This window comes from Melanerpes formicivorus, unplaced genomic scaffold (assembly GCF_026170545.1).
Source record: "Melanerpes formicivorus ecotype bairdi unplaced genomic scaffold, bMelFor1.0.p_v2 SCAF_2, whole genome shotgun sequence".
NCBI lineage: Eukaryota > Metazoa > Chordata > Aves > Piciformes > Picidae > Melanerpes > Melanerpes formicivorus.
Window position 1 is genome coordinate 45,688,204 of NW_027142354.1, and position 23,610 is coordinate 45,711,813.

Below are 23,610 nucleotides of genomic sequence, written 5' to 3' on the forward strand. Positions count from 1 at the left end.
CTGTTGGAGTTCACTGCCTGCCTGCCAGAGAGCAGCTTTAAGTCACTGTTGATCTGTACTGACTATGTGGACAAGTCTGTGAGCTCTTCCTTTTCAACAAAGCAACATCTTACATTTTGGGTATACTTCATAGTAATATTTAATTCCTAAATATTGTCATGATTTCAGCTGGAGTAAGCTTCAATTGCTAAAAATCAAGTGTCTAATATCCTAGTAACCCACCATCAACAGCTGGGAAATAAGGCAGAAGAAATAACACATCTATATTATGGACAACTGAAATCAAGATCAGCATAAGCTACACTTTTTAATGTTCATTTTAATTCACTCCTTGCAAATTCGAGAATCTATATCACCCATGTATCAAGTCCCTTTTATCAATTTTTGCTTCACTACTTTAATTCCTCCTCTTCACTTTCTCAGCTTTGCTTTCCTCTTGAAAGGCTGGGTCAGACCAGCTGCAGGAAAGGAATGCAAGCACCATGCCTCTGGACTGAAGCATTTTCCCCAGAAAGCCAATGGTGAACAAAGCAGATTGGCACTGCCAGATTTAAGACAAGTCACAACAGAAGTGAGAAGGAACAAATCTGAAATCTACTATGAGTAGAACGCAGACAGTAATACACAAAAATAGAGAAAGTAACCATCTTAAACACATTCTTTTGTCTTTCCTTGAAGCACCAAAAACCAGAAAAAAAAATTGTGACCAAACTCCATTCAGAACCAAAACTGTTCACTTAGCTAACATTTATTTACTTAAAATACACACTGTATTTGTATTACACCTCTATCTTGAAAAGAAAAATGAAGTTTCTACTAAGAGTGCTAAGTGATCAAACTAAAGTACTATTAAACGGTGAGCAAGACTGAATGAATGTCAGAGAATCAAAATAAATGTTTCACCAGCATCTGTTGGGAGACATTCCAAAACACAGCATTTCTATTAATCATTCTCCTCTATGCAATTTTATTACAGTCTTTACATTCTAAAAGCCAAATTATTACTTTGCTGTTAAGGACTATAATGTGTCATGATTACACAATCTACTAAAAAATACACACTCTGGTACTGAAAAGCCTCAATTACCTTCACTTAGTTTCTTTGTACAGGGTTCCTGATGACACAGGAACAGAAGTTATCAACACACAAAACTTTCCCTCAAAACCAATAATTACCAGCATGTTCCTTGCAGCCTAATGATATCCACGTACAATGCACCACTGACAGAGGAAGTTTCAACATGTTAAACTGGATTCCGTGTTAACAGAAACACGTAATCTCTGTAATGTTTTTTCATATTGAAAGCATCACCATTTCCTTAGGCAACCAACCTACCTGAAGCAGCTCTTCTGTGAAATACACAGAACTGGCATCTACCGGAGATCTACGAATGAGTACTGCCTCACACTTCACACTCCAGAGGAGTTTCAAGGTACACAATTTAAAATAAAGGCAAAGAACATTAGGAAATAAAACTAATTCACTCAGTCCTAGAAAATCCATTCAAAAGCTATAGCAAAATTTTCAAAACCAAGTCCAACAAAGATTCCTCAAGCAGATTTTAAGATTAAAATATAGCTATAGCTTGTAATTATTTCCACTTACATTTATAATTTTAATCTCCAGAACAATGCCCTTCACCTTATTATATATTTTTCCATTAGCAAGTTGGGACAACAAGGATCATTACACAAATTCTCCAAAACTGTACCAACATCACTTGCTGCACAAGAATAGCCACCCGATTCCAAAATGCATCTTCACCATCACCATGTGTTTTGGACTTCCATAGAAAAAAAAAAATTTACTGCACTGCCTAAATAGTTGGTTTGGTTGCATATAGATTTATTAAAACAATTATCATTGGTTTATGCAGCAATGCCACAGCCATCCTGTAGTAACTTTACAGTTTCACAAATCCAGTTTCCAGAAAGAACCTCAAGTATAAATCCCTCCAGCTTTAACCACTTAATACATCTTAGAAAACCAACCAAACAAAAAAAACCCCACCCCAATCTGGATAATGAGTTGAACTTTCACAGGGTCTCAAAAGTGATTGCAAACAGCTTTATACTACTCCTTTAAAAAGGCATATGATCCTTCTCTTGATAGTAACTGTGCAGGCACCTGCTCATCCATTTTATTTCCATTGACTTTGGTTTTAATACAATTTATAAATCATCCAGTCATTGTGCTAACACCACCCTCTTCCTCCCCCCAAAAAAATAACATCAAGCTCAATAGCAGTCTTCTCTTGCTGTTCAAACTGGTCAAGCATCTTATAAACATGGGTTTTATATTTCAAGGAAGTGAAGAAGACTTAATTTATCCATATCTCCCCATCTTCCTGAGTGACAAGGCAGCAGCCATAACTTTGCTTGTCTGCCTGGCAATGCCTTGATTTCACCAAAGAGATAAAACAGTTCTAACAACCTATATTGTCAGCATGCTAATTTCTAAACAACAGCATACAGTCTCTCCTTGTGGATATCTAGACTATACCGGATGTGTATAGTTGCCTCTTTTCAAGCTTTTTATGATTCAACATTAAGAACAGAAAATAATTCACCTTGAAGTCCTCATGCAGAATATATAAGGAACAAAAAAAAAGTTGTGGTTTCACTTCCCACTGGTATTTATTCTCCACTGAATTACAACCATGCGCACGCAAACACGTCATCTTAAGAACCTTCACTATCTAGCAGTTCTAATAGCACCAAAATTAAACGTCTCACCACAGTCAAAACACAAACTTGCAGATTTGCATAATAAGGAATGTAGAACAGAAACATAAATCAGAACATACTTACAATCTAGTTAACTTCTGCGTGTTCTGAAACAGCAGCTCTGGGAGAACTTGCAATTTGTTCTTGTTCAGACGCCTAAGCAATACAATTAGAAGAAAAATAATTAATCATTTCCTGTTTCAGAAGCTTATTCTATTATACTTAAACACATGAAATTTCTGTTGTATTAAACCTTACGCTATAAGCTCAACACAGAATGCATTCTGTACATTATTCGTACACCAGCAAAACAGATCATGCCATCTGTAGACCACCTGCCTACATCCTTGAGGCTGGGAGTCCAGTGACAGCCACCAGAAACTTTGAATGTTTTAATACGGATAAATAAGCAAATATATTTTTTAAATTTCCCTCTGGATGCCCACTAACAGTGAATCATATGGCTCCATGGTCAGCTTTACTGCTCTAAGGAATACTTACTGGGAGGTATCTGGATTTTTCCCTTCCTTCTAAAAACGTAGGTGCAGTAAATTAAGTAACTTGATCAACTGAGATTATTTCCAGATCAGCTATTAATTCTACAGGTTACACACAAAATAGGTTTTCTTTTCCTTACTGAATTTTCTTAAAAGCTCACTTTGAAACTAAGAACAGTGTTGTAGAACATATGAACATACAGGTAACCAGACAACTCTATGATGATTTGAATAGAATCTGAAAGAGTCATAGTCTTCCAAAAACATTCTAGAGGACATTTAAGAAAGCAAGTGTTGTGACTCCAGCCTAGAAGGTATAAAAAGCACAAGCTTCCTCACCTTCATAAAATTCATGACAGCCCTGCAAAACCTAAAAGCAATTCCATTCATATGCAATCCTCCTTCTGTTGTCTAACTGATAACAAGAACAATCAGTTGCTGACCTAAACTGATTACATCCAGCTCCACGATTCTACATAGGAAGCTGACTTCTCTTTTAAGTTCAAATATAAACCTGTATTTATGCCTCCCTTGTTCCCAATCTACCTTAGACATTAACATTGCTAACATCTTTTTGTTAAAGTTTTGACCTTAGAAGATACTTGGAACTTCCAGAAACCTACTGACACCTCACATCCAGTATCTAGTTGCCAGTTCTCTTGCATGCTGAGTAATTTCACCATAAGAACTCCAAAACTTTTTGGAATTGGAAGGCTTTCCTCAAAGATCAAACTGATGTGGCATTTCATATGGATACCATATGAATATGTCTTGCAGAATAAAGAGGTGATGGAGGAGAGAGGAATATTAACATCCCTTTCTGACACCTAGAACAGATCAAAGGCTGTTTTTGCAAGCTTGCTTGCAGAGCCTAAGCATTACCTGTGTCAGGTGTTAACTTCAGCAGATACAAACATTGGTTATTTCACAGTATTTTTACCAGCTCCCAAATGACATTTCTGAGATAAACAAACAGTCTGGTAAATTAAACATTAATCAAGCACATTAAAGATACTGAGCACTAGTCTCCATTTGGGAAAGGACATCAGAAGATTTCAAGCCGACATGAATCTCACACTTGGACACCTGAGTAGACTTAATCTTGTTTTTTAGGATGACAGTTATGTGCTACTTAACCTTCATCAAATCTATGCTTTCAGTTAAGCATGGTTTACATTCTAGAAGAATGATCTACTTAGCAGGATGACAAATAATTACAATAAAAAACAACTTACAATAATACACAGCTTAGCACTCCTCAGTTCTATCCTCATTCATCAAGACTACCACTAGTTCTGGGGAAACACTAAACACATCAAACTTACTGATCAGAATGAAAAGCCCTGCCAGTGAATTGCATGTATACCACAAAGCTGTCTAAAAGTTTGTTACTGTGTCTAACTGACCTTTTAGCTCTCGTGACATTCATGCAAATATCCACTTGTCAATCCAAAGTCATGCAAGCTCTCTCAAAGGAAGGTCCAATGAACACATTTAAAGAATATTCTTATCTCTACTTGCAAAGAATTCACAAATTCCAAATTTATGCTTATTGCTTTGAGCCACAGAAACTAAGAAAAATCAGATGAAGAGGAGGTTCCACAGCAATGAACATCCAAGAAATATTTTTTGCAGCAACATTTTTGTAATACACATTTTTTTTTAATCAAAAAATGTGTTTTCACGGTTAGGAACTTTGCAACCTGGACAGTTGAACATTTACAATTTGCCGTGACAGAAAGAACTTTAGGAGAAGAGGAAAGAAAAAAAGAGGAAAAAAAAATGAGCTAAAATGTATAGTTTCCCCTAATCTATTACCAAATTCTTCCAGAAGTATTTTGGATTATGGGCCAAGAGTGCCCTACCAGTGACAGATAAAGGACTAAATTCTCAGCTGGCCTTTTCAATTGTCCTATGCATTCTAAGGTTTCATCCCAACATTACCTTAGTACTGATTTTCTTTCAAACATCATATGAAATAAGTGCAGACATGAATGCTTTTGAAAAGCTCACATATTGACATACTGGCCACCAGCACTAAACATTTCATATTGGTCTGAACTTAATACTTGTAATGTTGTACTGCTATAAATGAAGTGTCAGTGTTTCCAAACTGCAGCATTAGCAAGACAAATCCATCTATCAAGATCAATAACTTAATGGCATTCTTCCTCTGCCTTCACTCATGGGAAGCTTCATTTTCAAAATAACCCATCAACAGAGGTTAGCAGTCCTATGCTGTAATGCATGTGATGCTGTCCTCAAAACACTGCTAAGCACACAGTAATTCTGTTACAACCAGCTTGCAGCTAGGAAGGCAAAACTACTTCAGTAATTGGTTAACTAAGCAAATCTGAGGTAACAACTAACATAGGAAGAGTCCACGACTTGTCTTGGTTCAAGCTACAGGACTCCCCAAACACCCCTTCCATCACTTCAGAAGATTTACTTCAAGTTGGAATTTCTGCCAAAAAGTAATTTTATTCATAGTTTGATTCTCAGGGGAAGTCAAGGAATGAACAGGGGTTTGTTTCTCTTGAACATCACCTACAGTATTTAAATTACTCCTACTGCAAACCTCACCTAAATATAAGACTAGATCACCTCATATAAATGCAGACATAGTTGATGCAGGATACATTTAACATGCTAATATTTATTATGTGCCAGAAAACCATCAATAGCCTAGGAAAAAAATCCCACTTATACTTATTTCTCTTCCTGGGCTTTGGAGAAAGGCTATTAGGAATGTTCTCAAACCAGAAGTAACAAAGTACACGGCAGGATGTTTTTAAATCCTATAAAAGAGACATCGAAGTGTTTAAAAAAATATTTAATGAGAAAAGCAAGCATTCTGAATGGTCATTTATAAGCACTGTTTCCTCTAGTTTGACAGAGAAGTGCCAAACACAAATGAAATGTAGTGGAATAGATCCTAACACACCATTTGACTGGAACATCACTTTATCCTCATCTATCAGTAAGCTCTAGGACAAATAAGGAAACTTCAAGTGCAAGGTGAAGCAAACATTAGAAATGCCAGCACAGGGCAGGGCAAGCTCTAGTGTGACTATTCCTACAGGGAATGGCAATGCACAAGCTAAGCACACCTTAATGAATCCCTTGTGCAGCAGCACCTACACACAGGAAGACCCAAAAAGCAGTGTAAAAATTCCCTGTGCTCGCCTAAGCCTCTTCCCTATGAGACCCTTTTACCATGATGTTACTGCCTAAATCTTAATCCTGCCAGGTGTTTAATTCAAATTACACCATGATTTCTGCTTTTATAGCAAATGCCTCGGGAAGGGTGCAGCCACATACTATTCCAATAAAACAAAAATCAACTGCAAAAAGTTCATAGACAAAATGAGCCAAAATCTCATAAAATAACTTTGTAGACTTTGGTCTTGTGACTGCACTGTATTAACACACACACATATTCCTGGTTTTAAATTGGTGACTTAAAATGGATGCAAGACAAAGACAGGATCACAGAATCATGGAATCATTTTGGTTGGAAAAGACAGTTTCCTGAAGTGCTATGCTCACACATTTCTTGAACACCTCCAGGGATGGTGACTCCACCATCTCCCCAGGCAGCCTGTTCCAATGCTTGACCACTCTTGCAGGTATTTTTTTCCCTAATATCCAATCTAAACTTCCCCTAGATCAACCTGAGGCCATTTCCTCCTGTTGCATCACTTGATACTAGGGAGAAGAGACCAACCCACAGCTCACTAAAAACACCTTTTGGTTAGTTTCAAAAGCAGTGGAGTCTCCCCTCAGCCTCCTCTTCTCCAGACTGAACAATCCTGGTTCCACAGAATCATAGATATTTTGAAATTGGATTTCAAAGCCAAGCTATTTTTGCAACTACAGCTAGCAATATCACAAAGGAACGGTGTCAGTTCTCTAAGTCAGAACAGCATTGCAGATTATATTAAAGAAAAAGAAAACAGAATTTACTTTAAAAAAAATCAGTGAAATTTTGTCACACCAAATCCTTTGCAGTCTTCAAACTGGGAACTCCATGTGGGACTCAGCACACTTCAACTTAAAACTCTGATCTGTCCTCTTATGTTAGAAGCACATCCACCACGCAATCAGCACATGTGCACACACAGCATTAACGACTACCATATCAACACTGAGGTACATCCAGAGGAACAAATAAGGAATCTGGGGTGTAGAGCCAGACAAGATCTGGTCCAGGTTATCTGACCTGGGACTGCTAGATGAGAGTGCAGCTGTTGAGTCTCCCAAGTATTTTGAACTGGATGTTTTACAGCTAATAAGACCTGCAAAGTATTCCAGGAATTTGGATCACTGGGCAGAATGATACATAACCATCTAATGCCACAGAACAGATGAGCTCCAGTGCTGGATAGGGAGAAACTCTGGTTGTGCACAGCATGGAGTCCAGACTAATAAAACTTCCTGGAAGCTGAAGAACTGTGCAGAGAGGCTCTCCAGGAGTCATATCAGCTCTGGAAAAACCTGCACTGAGTCAAAATTATTAAGTCTGATTAGACACATGCTGACTGTACAGTCAACAATTTCCATACACTACAGCTCCCTGCACCTCCCAGATCACTTTAACCACTACTATGCATGGGAAATAGAACTTCACACATTCAGTTTTGTTAGTCTGCTTCTCAAGTGCCCATAAGTGACCCATAAAAACTGATCAACCACCAAGTTGACTGCACTCAATAGTCCTCAATGTGAGAAACGGTCATCCAGGAGTCCACACATCATCTCCAAGGCATCCATGAAAGACCACCACACTAGCACAATGTCACTGAATAAGAAAGTCACTGTTGGAGACAAAAAAAGGGCATCTAAGAGGGCTCAAACCGTTCAGCATGCTGATGAGTGATCTGAAAATGTGGAGGTGTAGGGGATGACACTAATCATTGGTGTTATGAAGGCTGATGATAAACTCCAGAAAAAAAACAACCAAACAGTATTTAGTTCCCAAACAGTAAAATGACAAATAATTCACTGCAGGGAAAATTCGACAGGTATGCAAGGAAACAGATTTTTTTTAAGTTCATGAACACAAGAGCAGTCTCAGGAAGCAGTCCCATGAAAACACCAACTCACTCCTCTGCAATAATTCACAAAGCACATGTTCCAAATTATTAGGGGAGTAATATCATTATTCCTTTGTATAAATCCATGGTCTATCTACACAGTGAAGACTGAAAACTTTTGGAATTTCCACCTCAAAAAGAATCCTATGAAGTTCAGAAAGAGATGGCAAGGATGATCAGAGTTGAAGAGCAGCTTCGATACTATAACAGCTTAGTAGCTAGAGACTCCCCTCACCGAAAACATGATGGAGAACTCACTACAGCTCTGTACAGCTATCAAGCAAGGGAAGATGCTAAAAAACAATTGTTTGCATCTTTTGTAATACAAGAAAACAAACTTGGAAGTATCAAACCTTGTTGTTAGTAGCATCAAAAAACAAATGGATTTAATCTTCCCACACAAGATGAGTTACATTGTGTAGTAACTGACTGTACATCATTAGCTGCCAGTTTGTTGGCATGTAAGACAAGCAATTAAGAAAAAAGTATTAAATAATATTAATTACAAAGACTGAGTTAATGATTCAAGGAATCTCTGCAACAATATAATTTATATTTTTTCCTTTTTTCTTCATTGGCTCTTCCTTACAGAGTTTCAACTGGAGACATAATACAGCCTTACTCCTACTTCAGGTCTGAGCTAGTATGGCTGTTATCTTCTGCCCTTTAGTACCTTTTTTTTAATATTCTCTTCCCTCAATACTAGAAATTTTATGTCATACTAAACAATACAAATGTAGATTTTAAGCCTCTATTCAAAGTACTCCTGCAAAGCCTCTTTAGATGGCGAAATTTGCCTGCTGCACATAGTGTTCACCATGTAAGGCTTAAAGAGAATATTTGAAGATCAAGAAAGTAAAAGATTTCTAATTACAGTTGCAATCAAGAGATTGACATATGTATGCATATCTATATACCTATGTATATATCTCCATGATTCCAGCTAAAGCCCTTGTGCTCCAACTCTGGCAGCCTCACATACCTCCAAGCAAACTCCTGCTACTCCTAGTTATAGTAGATGCTGACTTCTGTCTGCTCTCATATATACATAAATACCTGTACCTCACAGTTTTATTGTGTTACAAACTACTTTTTCCTACTTTATGATTTAAATGGTCTAAAATACAGATTTCTAGAATTTGTGCCCTTTACAAAGCCACAAGGAAGATACATGCAGCACTGGCCTCCAGTTTGTTTTATTTAGAGCAACCACGTACAGCGTCAAATACACAGTCTCAACAAAGGACAAACACTCCCTCTCACCTCCCAAAAAAAAATTTACTCATATACATAATAAGTGCCAGTTTTTCCTCCTTCTTCCCCCAGCCTGCTGTACATTTGGGGGTTCCTATATCATGAAGGCAAAGCAAAAGAAGGAAAGAACCTCAATGTCAATCACTAAGTACCAAGGGCCCTTAAACAAACAATGGAGAAGTTATTAACTGTGAAATTCCTACCTTCCTGGCTCCAACCAGGCTAATAATATTTCTTCCTCTGTCTGAAGCAGGGATAGGAGAGAAAGTTAACTATTAAGATTCCCTTGGCTATTGAAAAAGCAGAGTAAGAAATAACACTGGAGCTTGGAAAGAGACAATGCTTAGAGGGATACTGATGACGGTTATCAGGACCACTCTAAGAATCTGATGAAGGAAAAGATCTGTACTTGAATAAAAGTTATTTTCACCTTCTTGTAGTTTTGGTTTATGGCTTTTCTCAGCTTCTGGATATTTTATGGATGAGTGAAAACCCTCAGCTTTTATAGGAAAAAATTTGAGTTGTTTTCAAGTCAGAGGTCATGTTTTCCTGGAGGGGAAACTTACTTTGGGGTACTGACTTCAGCTGCATCCCTCATGTTTAAAGAATTGAGAGGGTCACATTCAGCTTGTGTATTGCTGTCTCAGAGTTCCACTCAAGAAAAGCAAATGGGAGCTAAATCTTATCTACATCAACAGCATGATCAGTATAGATGGACAAGAGTAAGATGCATATGGAAACACAACTATAATATTGCAAGAAGTCAGCAACTTCCCAGGTCTTCCCCCTTTCCAAAATAGGAGATTACTTGCACTATGGTAAAATAACTATTTTTCTCATTTGCCACATCAGCCACAAATACTAAAGCCTTCAACTTGCTCAGCTTGCAGCCTTCCCCCCCCCCCACCTTCTTCTGTTTTTTGTTTTTGTTTTATTTTGGTTTTTTTTCAAGAACTTGAAACAGATTCTTTGCTACTGCAAATTATGAAGGCGAATGCAATTTCTAATCATGCAGTGTAATCCTCTTAAACAGATTCCCCTTAGATGAAGAATATCCTTTCCTTCTTGAGGCATTCACCTTAAGAAGGCTTCAGAAAGTTCAAAAGAATTTCAGGGTTCAGAAGTCAAACAAACAGGTAAATGAACCTTTTAATTTAAAATAGTTATGCATTTCTTATACAATTAATTTAGACATTGAGAAAAAAAGTTTAATGCACTCAGAATAATTCTTCTTTTCAGCATCAGTATTTCTTAGTGAGGGATTTTTTTTTTTTTTATAAGCTGCAATACAGCACAGGTAGATTGAAAGTATTTTTATAGTGGCCTGTCATTTCTTTACACCTCAGGTGTGCAAATACATGCTTACTGTGGTTCTGAGAGCAGCAGCATTAAAGATTATAGCAGCAAACACAAGCATAACCAGTATTTGAGAGGCAGTACTTTCAGTTTTGTGCTTTGTTCTGGAAACTGCAGAACACTTACTCTGAGCAATCAGCAAATCAAGGAAAACCCAACCCCCTTTTTACTGCAAAGTTACAGTAATGGGATGCTCACTAACTATATAAATATCTTCAATGTTCTCTCCAAAGCTCTTGAGGCACTCACCTCCTTCCCACGGAGTACACAATCAATACAAAAGCCCGACAAGAAGGTGATGCAAGTAGTATTTATTCTAACTTGAGAAACAATGCCATTTTCCAAGGCAATTTAGTTTCTGATTATGCTAGTGTCTTGGTTTGAAAGTTCTGAATACCATATCAGTAAACCACACTTCATACAAGCAGCACAAGAAGTTATTCTACAAACCCTCACTGCTTTCCAGATGGAATTTCTTGTAGTATTACATCTATTGATACTGTTCTTGTATATTACTGAGCACATTCCACCCAGAAATTTAGCTTGTATCATAGCCTGTGTATCAAGTTATCAGCTTCATTCTTGTCTCTCTGAATATAGCAGTTATCTAGTCGTAGCCCCAAGAATGTGTTTAACAACCAGTGGCCTTCAAATACTGTGTCTGCTTTTCTACTGAGCATCAACAGCTTTACTACCAAATCAAAGTGCTGCACGTTTGTCATGAAATAAGTACAACTCCCTTCCTTTCCACACAAGTTCAGCAGCTTTCAAGTTTGATTGCTAGCTAGGATATAACTTTTCTCAGACAGAAACCCAAAATTACAGTGCTTTCACATTTTTGAAAGAGGTCGCTTTAAGGGAGCTGTCCTGGTACTCCAGCCTTTAATATCCAGAAATTGTCCAAGTAACTTCGGGTTCACTTCTCAGTTCTGTCATTTATTTTATTTCACACTCAAAACATCTGGGTCTCATTTTTGGCAATAAACAAGCTAGCTTTTTCTCCTTTGTTATTAAGAGCTCTATGGCATTGTCCTTGGAGAACAGCCTCAGGGAGCATGATGTAGTTGAAGTAGTTTCTAAGAGTTACTTTACGGGAGAAGCAGTTACATCACAAGCTTGGGTGTAACCAAGAAGCAATAAAAATGAATTAATGCATAACAAGAGCCTCAGACAGAAAGACAGGGGTTGCTGAACTCTGAGGAGTTACTAAGTTTTCTCTTTTAAACAGCAGACTTGGGAAGCAGTAAAACAGGAGCATAGTCAATTTCACTCAATGGTTTCACCAGAAAATCCTATTGGAAATATGTTGTGGTCGTTAACGTAACTTCTTCCTTTGCTTTGTAGGATTTCCTTTTTGGAAGGGAAAATAGGCAAGATACAGCACCCATTAAAAGAGCCAACACTGTCCATTACTTTCTGTCAGCACCTCTTTATGTTCCTACAGTAGGAAATAAAGCCAGATGATACATAATGGAATTTCAGTCAAGTTGCTATGAAGAAACCCAGCATAACCATATTACAAGATTATGGTGTGGAATAAACGAACCTTGTTATTTATGTGACATGTTTGTACAGAAGCCTTCCCAAAAGCTGAGAGATACCACTGCATGTCGCTAAGAGACTGTTTATTGAAGTAAAACTGTTTACAAGAACGAACTTTGAGATCCCTTATTACAAGCACTACAGACTGGGGGGGTCTTGCTTCACATTTTCAAAGCTGTCAGAAGTAATAACCTTTATTATTAGACTGAATACTATCTACCCTCTATCCCAAGCAGACTACACTTAATCTGCACAAAGCAGCAGCATATAAACTGGTAGCTCTATAAGATTTTCTATCTTCTAATACAAACAACCACCACCACCACCTTTTTTTCTTTTTTTTATTTTTTTAAGATCTCTTCATATGGCAAAACCTGGCATTAAGGTGGAGGACAGAGCCAGTATGTAAACACACACAGATGTCCTCTGGCTAGGAATAAACTAATAACACAGGCAAAGAATATATAAGAACAGGTTCAAATCTGACCATTTCCCCAACACCAGCATGAAGGAACAGAAATGGACTAGTAATATTCATGAATGACTGAGACCCATACCATACATCATATAAAAATGGACAGAAGTTAATTGAAGGAGAGAACAGAGAATCTGAAGTATCAGATATCAGAGAGTACTTATTAATGACATCAACATCAAGAAAGTCCTCTAAAAACAGAAGTAGCAAGGAAAAGAACCTGTACCATCTCTTCACCCAGCAGAGTATTTGTAAGACCAACTAGTTGCATTGCTGCAGGATCTTCCATCTGCCTTGAATATACAACTTACAATTTTTCTTAATTAACATTCAAATAAAGAAAAAGGCTTGATCAATAAACCCTCAAACACAGAGGTGCTCTCTGCAGAACCTGTCTGTTCCTCAGTTTCTGCAACGCTTTTAGTAAACTCTCTTATTTCACATCTTATTTCACAAATGTAGCAATCATCCTGGTTTAGAGCCATGAGCTACTCCAGACCAGAGAGCAGACAGATATTCTACTCCTTTTGGGGGAGTAGAAACAAAAAGGCTCCACACCTATACAGTTTAATCGGAAATCCTACATACAGAAGGCAAAATCCTACACACAGAAGGCATTTAGGTAGAATGAATACATTCACAAATTAGGCTGAGCCTACCAGGCCTAAGCCTTCTGGAATATTCCACCTCTACCAGCCTCAGCAGGCCCAAGAGTAGACCACAACCGCACCGCAGACCTTCTCAGACCTACAAGGCCTTGTGACACAGTTCAAAATTCCCCCTGCCAGCCAGAGGTGTGCACCACACAAACCATAAGATAGAGGCAGGCGAGCTCTTCCGGGAGGAGAGAAGAGCGCGATACCAGCTGGGCGCTGCCTCAAGTAGCGCCATACCAGACATCCGAAGAGAATAACAATTTTGCAATATTCTGGGATGGCCACTTGCCTCACTTAGGACTCTGTCTTCTTGGAGGACTGTCGTTGTGGTCTTCTTAAAGGTACCTGTACCTCAAACCACCACAGCAATTTACTCCATTTCTCTGTCTTTGCAATCCAAATACAGAGTGAGTTTTGGAAAAAAAAACTCCAAACCCTACTTTCATATTCCTTCCTCACGCAGTCTGCAGAGACTATGTGAAAACAACAGGACTTTATCCAAGGAACATAAAGAATCTATGACAGGAGTTTAATATTTCAATTTTTCTAAAGGCAGTAAACCACTTTCTTACAGCAGAAAGTGTAAGAGCCATGGTCAGGGCTAAAACTCCACAAAGAAACCAAAGAGTACATTTCAGTGTGCACATCTCCAAACCACATTACCACTGCTAACAAGTCTTAAAATTTGTATTAATCAAACTAACCATTTCCAGAAGTCACAAACAGCTGTGAGGAACTAGAAGAAAAGTTGCAAGTAGAACTATCATTGCAATTTTTACCAGAAAAAATAGAACAGATCAGATAGAAGCAGTGCTCTACCAGTCCAGCTCACCACACCTCTCCATATATAGTAAAGAATGCTTCTGTGGCAATGTGCTACTCCTTCCTCCCTGGGATTAGATGCCAAGCAGAACTATTAAAAAAGGAAATCTAGCAGAATCATCTCTTGCCTGAAATCAAACTGGATGTGTAACAAAGGACACATTCTCCAAAGCCAACAGAATGACTATAAGGAAATAATTTGGTGGAACAAAGAGAAGACTATACGCTTGACTTTGAGACCAAAACTGTAGCTCTTTTAACTGCTTTATCTCAAGCCTGTGGGAATTACCTATCACAACTCATTCAAAAGACATCTTCCCACCAGGATGCCACAAGGGGCAACCAGCCACAAAAATCTATTCTCATTAAAGAAGCTCTCACCTAAACACTGAGCACATCCACCTTCTGTGATAATTACTGCTGACCCACTGTGACTTTCACAGAGAGTTATCAAAAGCAGGGGGACAGTTTTACCAAAGTGTTTCAGTACCCAGCACTGCCCATTTCTCTCTTGTATTCCTAATATATTGCACCACACAAAGAAAAAAGAAAATGTATACAGAATATGCATAACATCTGCATGAACCCTTGACTTATCTCTTCTTCTTGTGATCCTCATACTGTAATGCCTTGAGACAAAGAAAGAGATCTAGAGAAGAGATCATCTCCAAGCAACTGAGAACATAATACTAACACAGAATTAACTATAAACCAGAATGGATTAGTTTTGTTTTGCTCTGCTCTCAGGTGAGCTGCCGTTAATGGACACATTTAAGATAGAATTGTCCAGAGGAAAAGCAAGATCAAAGCTGTACTGGTCTCATCAATAATGTCAATATTATTAGCTTCAAGACCTACATATTTATGTGTTCTCCAAGAGTGAAAAGATTTATCATGCTTCCATTCAGGAACAGGATTATTTAAAGACTGCTGTGTTTGACAACATTAAATTTAGCCAGTAACACTTATGGCATTTCTCGGATGTCCAGCAGTATAATCCTTCTAATATGAGAAGCTCAAAGAAACAAAAGCCTTTGGATAAAGTTATTAAAACTAAACAAAGTTCATCCAAATTATTACAGACCAGTGGTGCAGCAGATCTTACCCAACAGTAACACAGACCTTTAAGTATTTCCTACAGATCCTGGAGAAATGATTGCTGAATGCCAAAGTGTTTTGCTTAAGCAAATACAACCATAAATCTTCATCAACTATATAAAACTGCTAAAATCAAACAAACAAGCCACAGAAAAGAATTGTGTTTAAAAACTCTGATGCAATGAGCAATGCTGATCAGTTATTCCAGCTGAGTTATGGTTACATTGCAGGGGAAGTGTTATTCCATTTGCTCTCTAACCATCACTTCCAGAAGCTTAAGAATGCTGAGGTTACAGAACCTCTTGTCTACATAAATGAGACCCAATTTTGTTTTTCCATGAGTTCTTATGGGTCAGTGACCTACTATGAAAATGTTTTTGATTAAATCAGGCTCGATTATTCTTATGTTGTTAAAATAAACATCTTTGTTTTGTAGCCCCGGTCAGACTTACTAGTGCAAACCAAAACCATTCACTGAAGCATGCATCCTGCTTTCTCACTAGCTGCCCTTTGCCTCTCTTGCAATTTTCCTGTGTTTGGATTCCTCCTGTGCAGACCTACTGACAGAGCTGCTAATGACTTCCTTCAGAAAAGAGGTGCCAATTTTATTGATTTTTTTTTTCCTTTTTATTTTCCATTTGCAAAAGAAGTGAAAGGTCCACTCTCGCATCAGCAAGAACAACAAAAAAGTTTGGCTGTCCAGCAATGGTTGAGTAACACAGAAGGCTATAATTTTGTGCTACAGACAAACACAGTATGCTCTGTAATGGGAGGGTATTAGTGCCCTCTAGGAGTCCACAGAACATAAACATAGTCATTGGGAAGGACTGTTTGCCCAAATGTGGATACCCAATAAGAAGATACAACCACTACACATCTACAAATCTACATGTCTTCAAAGCGTCATTGAAAGTGTTTTCTCATAGCTACTTCATTCACTAGCTAGTTCCAAAGGGGTGGGAAACAGACAGCTACTGAGTCATCTAAAAATTTATTCCAACAGTCCCACAAAATAGACACAAAGAAATACAGTTCTTGTTCACCTGACTTAAAACAAGAGAGAGTGGGAGAGGTTAATCTTTGAACTAGCTTGTCACTACTACAGGCTTAAGAATTACTTTTTGCTAAAGAGGGTCCAGCAGAAACACAGAGCAGTTTGTACAGGAGACTCAAACTATGGGTTGATCAAGGCATACACTTGCTCCATTTTCCCCTTCCTTCTCACTTGATCTTCAAATTGCATGCACAAGATCTGGCTCGTGGAGGGCATTTATCAACAGGAGAAAGCAAAAGATGGAATTTCTACTGTTTAAGTGTGTTTCTGCCACTCACATTAACTACATGTCCAAAAAGAGTGCATCTTTCTGATGTGCAAGGACACACATTACCAAACCTACTGCTGACAGATATTTTGTCAAGGTGACTGTGGATTTCTTACCTGAATTAACCTGCCACTGCTCTTTCAGTCTCAAAACTTCAATGCAGTAATCACAGAATTTTGTGGCAAACTGATAGTTTGCCATATTTTTAATGGGGTAATGGAAAAGGACAAGGCAACTTTTGTATTTCTTATGATCACTTGCGAAAAAAGGAAAGCTATTTCCAAGCGTAAAACTTGTATGTGCATCAAACAATGGCTCATCTGTGTGCACAGACAATGACACGTATTTCACTGCTTGAAATAATGCTTGACTAATTTCAATAATAGCTAGATAGAGGGGCTTTAAACAAAGGAAAAAAGCCAATACCAAGACCCAAATTGCAGATGCCTCTCATCTGAGGTAATACTGTGATTAGAGTACATTACATATCTAAGCAGTACTGTCTTTCAAGTATGCAATGCCACAGAATGACAAACTGTGCCTCCAAAAAAAAAAAAATTATTTTTTTTTTTTTAATACAATAAAGCTTTTTTCTAACTTTTCTGCAAGTCACACATCCAGTTACGTTTCTAAAATTTCTCTGGCCTTTTCACAAGGTGGCTGAAAAGACTTCTAAGATTTTCAAATAGAAATGCAGCCAGCTTTATTAAAACACTAAACAGGAGACTGACTTTCTACACAGGCAAAACACAGTCTGGGTGTCTCAGAATTACCAAGTCTCACTCCTATAATGTGTTTCATGCTTATTATTTTTTCCAGTCACAGGCTTACTACAGCAGTGATCTATCCTCAAACCATTGTGTCTCCAACAACACTCAATTTCTACCTGCAATCCCCTGTTGACATGATAAATACTAATTAATCTGGAGATATTGAGCCATGGACATTGCAGAAGCTTGTCTCCATATATTGCCACAGCAACCCCATGCAGTTCTACAAGCTGGGGTCAAAGTGGCTGGAGAGTGGCCAGCTAGAGAAGGACCTGGGGGTGCTGGTCAATGGCAGGCTGAACATGAGCCTGCAGTGTGCCCAGGCAGCCAAGAGGGCCAATGGCATCCTGGCCTGCATCAGGAACAGTGTGGCCAGCAGGAGCAGGGAGGTCATTCTGCCCCTGTACATCACACGGGTTAGGCCACACCTTGAGTACTGTGTCCAGTTTTGGGGCCCTCAGTTTAGGAAAGATGTTGACTTGCTGGAACGAGTCCAGAGAAGGGCAACAAAGCTGGTGAAGGGTTTGGAACACAAGCCCTATGAGAAGAGGCTGAGGGAGCTGGGGTTGCTTAGCCTGGAGAAGAGGAGACTCGGGGGTGACTTTATTGCTCTCTACAACTACCTGAAGGGAGGTTGTAGACAGGCAGATGTTGGTCTCTTCTCCCAGGCAACCAGCACCAGAAGAAGAGGACACAGTCTCAAGCTGCACCAGGAGAGGTTTATGCTGGAGGTTAGGAAGAAGTTCTACACAGAGGGAGTGATAGCCCATTGGAATGTGCTGCCCGAGGAGGTGGTGGCATCACCATCATAGGAGGTGTTCAGAAGGAGACTTGATAGGGTGCTTGGTTGCATGGTTTAGTTGATTAGGTGGGTTGGATGATAGGTTGGACATCATGATGTTGAAGGTCTCTTCCAACCTGGTTTATTCTATTCTATTCTATTGCATGCTATGTTGTACAACTACATTCATAATATCAAGTTCTAACCCGACTACAATACCTACTCTTAAATTTTTAGTAGCTTGTTCCAAAAAAAGGCCTTTCTATTTTCCCTGTCTGAAAAATAATGTGAATTCTTTAATTTAAAAGTTGCAGTTGAGCCATGTGGCACATCTTCTGAAAAAAAAATTCATTTAGTTCTTAGGACAAATTCCTGACAACCTTGTGGCTACAGCTTTTGTTACACAAATTGCATTGTCTGTTTTCGCACTTGGGACTGGACAGCTTTCCGGAGGTGCAGGAAGTTGCATTGGCATCTGAGCTGGCCAAAAGTTAGTCGGTAGAAAGGTTTAAAGGGGCAGAACAAGAGCAATCAACATCACGCACAGTTGGACTGTGCTGCACCAGAACAGATTGTCAAGGAAACACTAAACCAGAAAGTTACACAAACCCCAATGAAATGCAAAAGGAAATTCATATATTTTGGACTTCAGAAGTGTTATGATAATCTTAAAGTATTCAGTATGCTTCATTTTGGTACATGCATTTAATACTGACACCACATGAAAAATTCCTTGTCATAACTGGACAGAATCACTATTATAGTGAACAAAATAACATTTTCCTGCAAAACTAAATATAAACACTAGAACTCACTATTCACTCTATGACCTGGGCATCTGCATGAAACAGGCCAATACTTCAGTCCTTAACACAACAGTGTTCTCACAACAGTGAGAAGCTTGACTCTGTATAGAAATGGATGTACTGGAAATCCTACAACGTTCCTTTACAAGAACAATTAATGGTTGCGAATTCTCCTCCCTCAACAACAATTTTATATTGACTGTATATTTGAATTTTGGGAACAGCAAGAAGAGGTTTATTTTAAATCAATTGTATAAAATAAAATACTTCCAGACTATATCTGGTATGTCATTTATAGAAATTACTATGAAAAATACATGTCTCTGAAATCTGCTAAATCAAAAGCAATACAAAAAGTAATGAGCATCCTTTTTTCCTTCCCTGAATTAATAAAGGTGAGCTGTCAGCTTGACTCAAGATGTGGCTCAGGAAGATATACTATCTCCATCCCTCCTTGATGACTTACTATATTCACACTCAAGATTGTAACATGTATTTTTTATTTGTAGACACACCCACCATATCTACACCAACAACTACCACATTCTTGCTACTGGTTTTGCTCCATGTGATTTGAAATATAAACTCAGATATACCAACCAAAGAGCTAAATAATCCACCATTTTCATCTTATACAGCAGTTTCCATCAGACCTTATGAATAAAATTTGTACCTAATACTGTATCTTCTCATTATCATTCACACTACTCAGATAAGCTACTGATTTTGCCTTGGTTTCATAGAATGGGTAAGGTTGGAAGGCACCTTAGAGAGCACCTACTACAACCTCCCCACCGCAGGCAGGGATGTCTCTCAACTAGACTCAGCTGCTTCCAAGCCTCACTCAATCTGGCATCAAACACCTCCAGGGAGGGGGCATCCACAACCTCCCCCAGCAGCCTACTCCAGAGTCTCATCACTCTTGTACTGAAGAACTCCTTCCTAGGATCCAGTCGAAACCTACTCTCCCTCAGCTTCAAATCATTCCCCCTTGTCCTATTCCTAGACACCTTTATGAAGTCCTTCTCAAGCCTTCCTGTAGGATGTCTTCAGGTATTGGAAGGCATCTCTAGGGCTCCCTTGGAGTCTTCTCCAGGCTAAATAACCCCAGCTCCCTCAGCCTATCCTCATAGGAAAAGGATTATTTATTGATGACTTGGCAGTGGGGTGAAGGGCAGTTGGAAGGCTTCAGACATGAAAAAGCAGTGGAACTTTTCAGAGTGTCTCATCCTTCTCCCTGAAAATGCCAGCATATCCCTAATACCTACATTTTATGGAGCTAGTCCAATAGAAGTAAAATAAGATCTAGAAAAGATAAGCATTTTATAGTTCCTTGTAACAGATGAAAATCAGAAAACATCCAGCACTGCAACTGATGACTTCTAGTGGACTTATGGTCCACCTAGCTCAGTACCCTAGATCAGTTTCAGCATCAAGAAAACACAAGGGAAAAGAGACTTTTTCAAAGCCCTGACTGGCCAAGTCTAGATGGCAGGGGCATTAGAGTAGACTATCTCTACGGTGTCCTCCAGCCTAAGCCATTCTATGATTCTGTGATTCAGATGGTTTTAGGATTGCTTTTATTATTTTTTGGTTTTATACTGGAGTAATTTATCAGACCATATGGGATAAACAATATTTAATTGCTGTGGTTAGTAATAACCAACACCAATAAATATTCCTTGAACTTGTAGTTAGCTATCAGCTAATGCAGCAAGGTGCTTCACGTTGCTAGCTCACAGACACAGGAAGCACAAGAACCAGGTCCTAGTCTGTTCTTCAGATCAAAATACCATCACCCCGGTGTCACAGACTGAATGTCAATCTTCTGTATTCTTCGTCAGCTCCTGCAGAGTGGTTGTGCTTACAATCAGTCTCTGTTCAAAACTGGTTTCCCACATTTACAGGACTACACCACAGATACACAGGGTGGGATCTAGGAGTAGAGGGCACAGCTTCATGTTACCCTAGCATTGTGGTAAGCATTAATTCTCTACAGCATAAAAGATTATCTCATGTTTTGAGATATGCAACACCCAGCTCCATCTTTGGTATGAATACAAAGAAATTCATCCCTCCCAAATGTGAGGGCATCAGAGCTTCAGGGTGCCTTTAGCAGTCCCTGGTCTAGTGGACAGTGCCCCTGCCCACGGCAGGGGGGTTGCAATCTAAGCCATTCTATGAATTTACAAACCGTATTCTCCTTAGAAGGAAACAGCCAAGTATAGAGCTGTCCTGGGAGCAGAATGAAGGCAAAAGGTGAGAGTTTAACTTACTCTTAAAGCACCACTTGTTCCTGGGGGTTTATTACCCAAATCAGTACTACACCAACTTAGGTGTAGTAGTTTAAGGAGGAAGATGGAAGCCTGCACGTTATAAAATTAAGTATCAGATGACCACTGGAAATCTTTTAGTGTGTCTTTGGTCTCCAGCACTTCCTGATCACCGATTTCCAATTTGTTATGTTATCCAAAATGTCAGAGGGAAACGGAGACAAGAAATAAAACTTTTCTCTGAAGGTTACACTCAAACTGTCTCCCATATGGCTTCAAAAATGTGTAGTATACACAGTTCCAGAGAATCATCTCAACCACCCATACTGCAAACCTTGTATAAACACCATAGATTTGTCCATGCTGCCAAAGATCTGCAATAAGCTTTTGTTTACAACAGCAAAGAACTGTTCAATGCTTTTACTATTTTGCCTGCTGCTCTGAAACACTTAGCAATCTCTCCACTGAGCATGTTAATTATGGAAGATGCTTTCTGTATTACATGATTTATTTAAAGCCTGTTCAATCTCAATTTATGAGATCCAGATTGTGAATCATCACATAACAACTTACTCTTCTCTTTAGCATCTCCTTAGCATCACTAATAGCAATTTTACAGTACACTATACCAAATGAATACATTTTAATAACTTTATCAAGAATTTAGGAAGCTCCTTGCAAAGACGCAACGCACAGTAGCATTTACGTACATACAATATCCATTTTCACCTCTGTCTCAGCATGCACAAAACCAAAACCACACATGCATATGTTAGGGTTAAAACCTGGGATCTAGATCTCTCTTTTCCCTTTTTTTAAAGCTAATTATTTTCCCCAACTTTGAAAAGATTTGATTTGGCCTTGCTTATACATTTTTTCCCCCCTCCTCTAAACAACAAAAACACATCTTTAGTGTTTTCAGATGTTGAGATCTTTTATGCTTGCTAAAGACGCTAATTTGAGTAGAAAGAACCAGCCATCAGCCAAAGACCAGTCTTTTGAAGATAATACAGCTACGTGACAATTTCTGGCAGCTGGCTATGGAAAAGTCAGGATCAGTTGGTGTCTTGCATCCTTCCTCATTTTTCACATAAATGTGTGACATACATCTGGCGCAGGAAGAAATTTCAGTTCATCTTTTACACCCACCAGGATGCCTCTTTCTTCTTGAACCTCTCTGCATATGAAATTCATGATGATTTTCACTTAAAAAAACAAAATTAAAAATCAACATTGTGTTAACAGCAAAGCACGCAGCCAAAATGCTGCAATGCAAAATGGATTTGGGTATGATAGATTGTGCCAGTATAGCACTGTGTTTATATGGGCATATGTGCACGCTACTTCAAAGTGCAGAAAAGAAAACGAGGAGAAAGGATCAAAGTCAGATCTATCAGAGTTAACTACTTGGAAAAAAACCTGCAGAAAGGAACTAGTAAAAAAGAAAAAAACCTACTGTGTCTGAAACCTTCCAAGCACAGGTGTTGTTCTAAAAGTGTTACCCTGTTACTGGCAAGCAGGGCAGACTACCACAACTGACAACTGGCACTTTAAAGTTTAGCAGAGCATTCCCATAGCTTCTTAAACACTGAACAGATGCACATATCTGTACTATAAAGTCTAGCACTCAACGTCATAGAACAGCTTAGGTTGGAAGGGACATCAGTTATCAGCTCCAACCTCCCTGTCAAGGGTAAGGACACTTCTCAGCTAGACTCAGCTGCTCAAGGCCTCATCCAACCCAGCCTTCAACACCTCCATGGAGGAGCATTCCACAACCTCCCTGAGCTACCTACTCCAGAGTTTCACCACTGTTGTACTGAAAAACTTCTTCCTAAGATCCAGCCTAAACCTACTCTCCCTCAGCTTCAAAACTTGTCCTATTGCTAGACACCCTTATGAAAAGTCCCTCTCCAGCCTTCCTGTAAGATCCTTTCAGGTACTGGATGGCAGCCAAAGGAAAGGTGATAGCTAGAGAAGCCTGGGAGAAACTAACAAGTCTTGGAGGAGTCATACTGAGGTTGTTCAAGCACCTCAGCCACAAAAGCCATGCTGACATGCAGAGTCCACATGCTTTACTGTATTACATGGCACAGGACCACTGTTCATTTGGCTGTGGCTCCACAACAGAGCAA

General features: G+C 38.9%; 1 protein-coding gene across 2 annotated transcripts in view; it reads right to left on the bottom strand.

Annotated features, from left to right (window-relative positions):
• SLIT3 (slit guidance ligand 3) overlaps nt 1–23,610 on the bottom strand; it is a 517,496-nt gene that overhangs the window by 459,176 nt on the left and 34,710 nt on the right. For both annotated transcript variants that reach the window (XM_068158541.1, XM_068158532.1), the window contains one exon: nt 2,812–2,883. In XM_068158541.1, the coding sequence (XP_068014642.1) occupies nt 2,812–2,883 (72 nt within the window). The remainder of the gene's footprint in view (nt 1–2,811; nt 2,884–23,610) is intronic.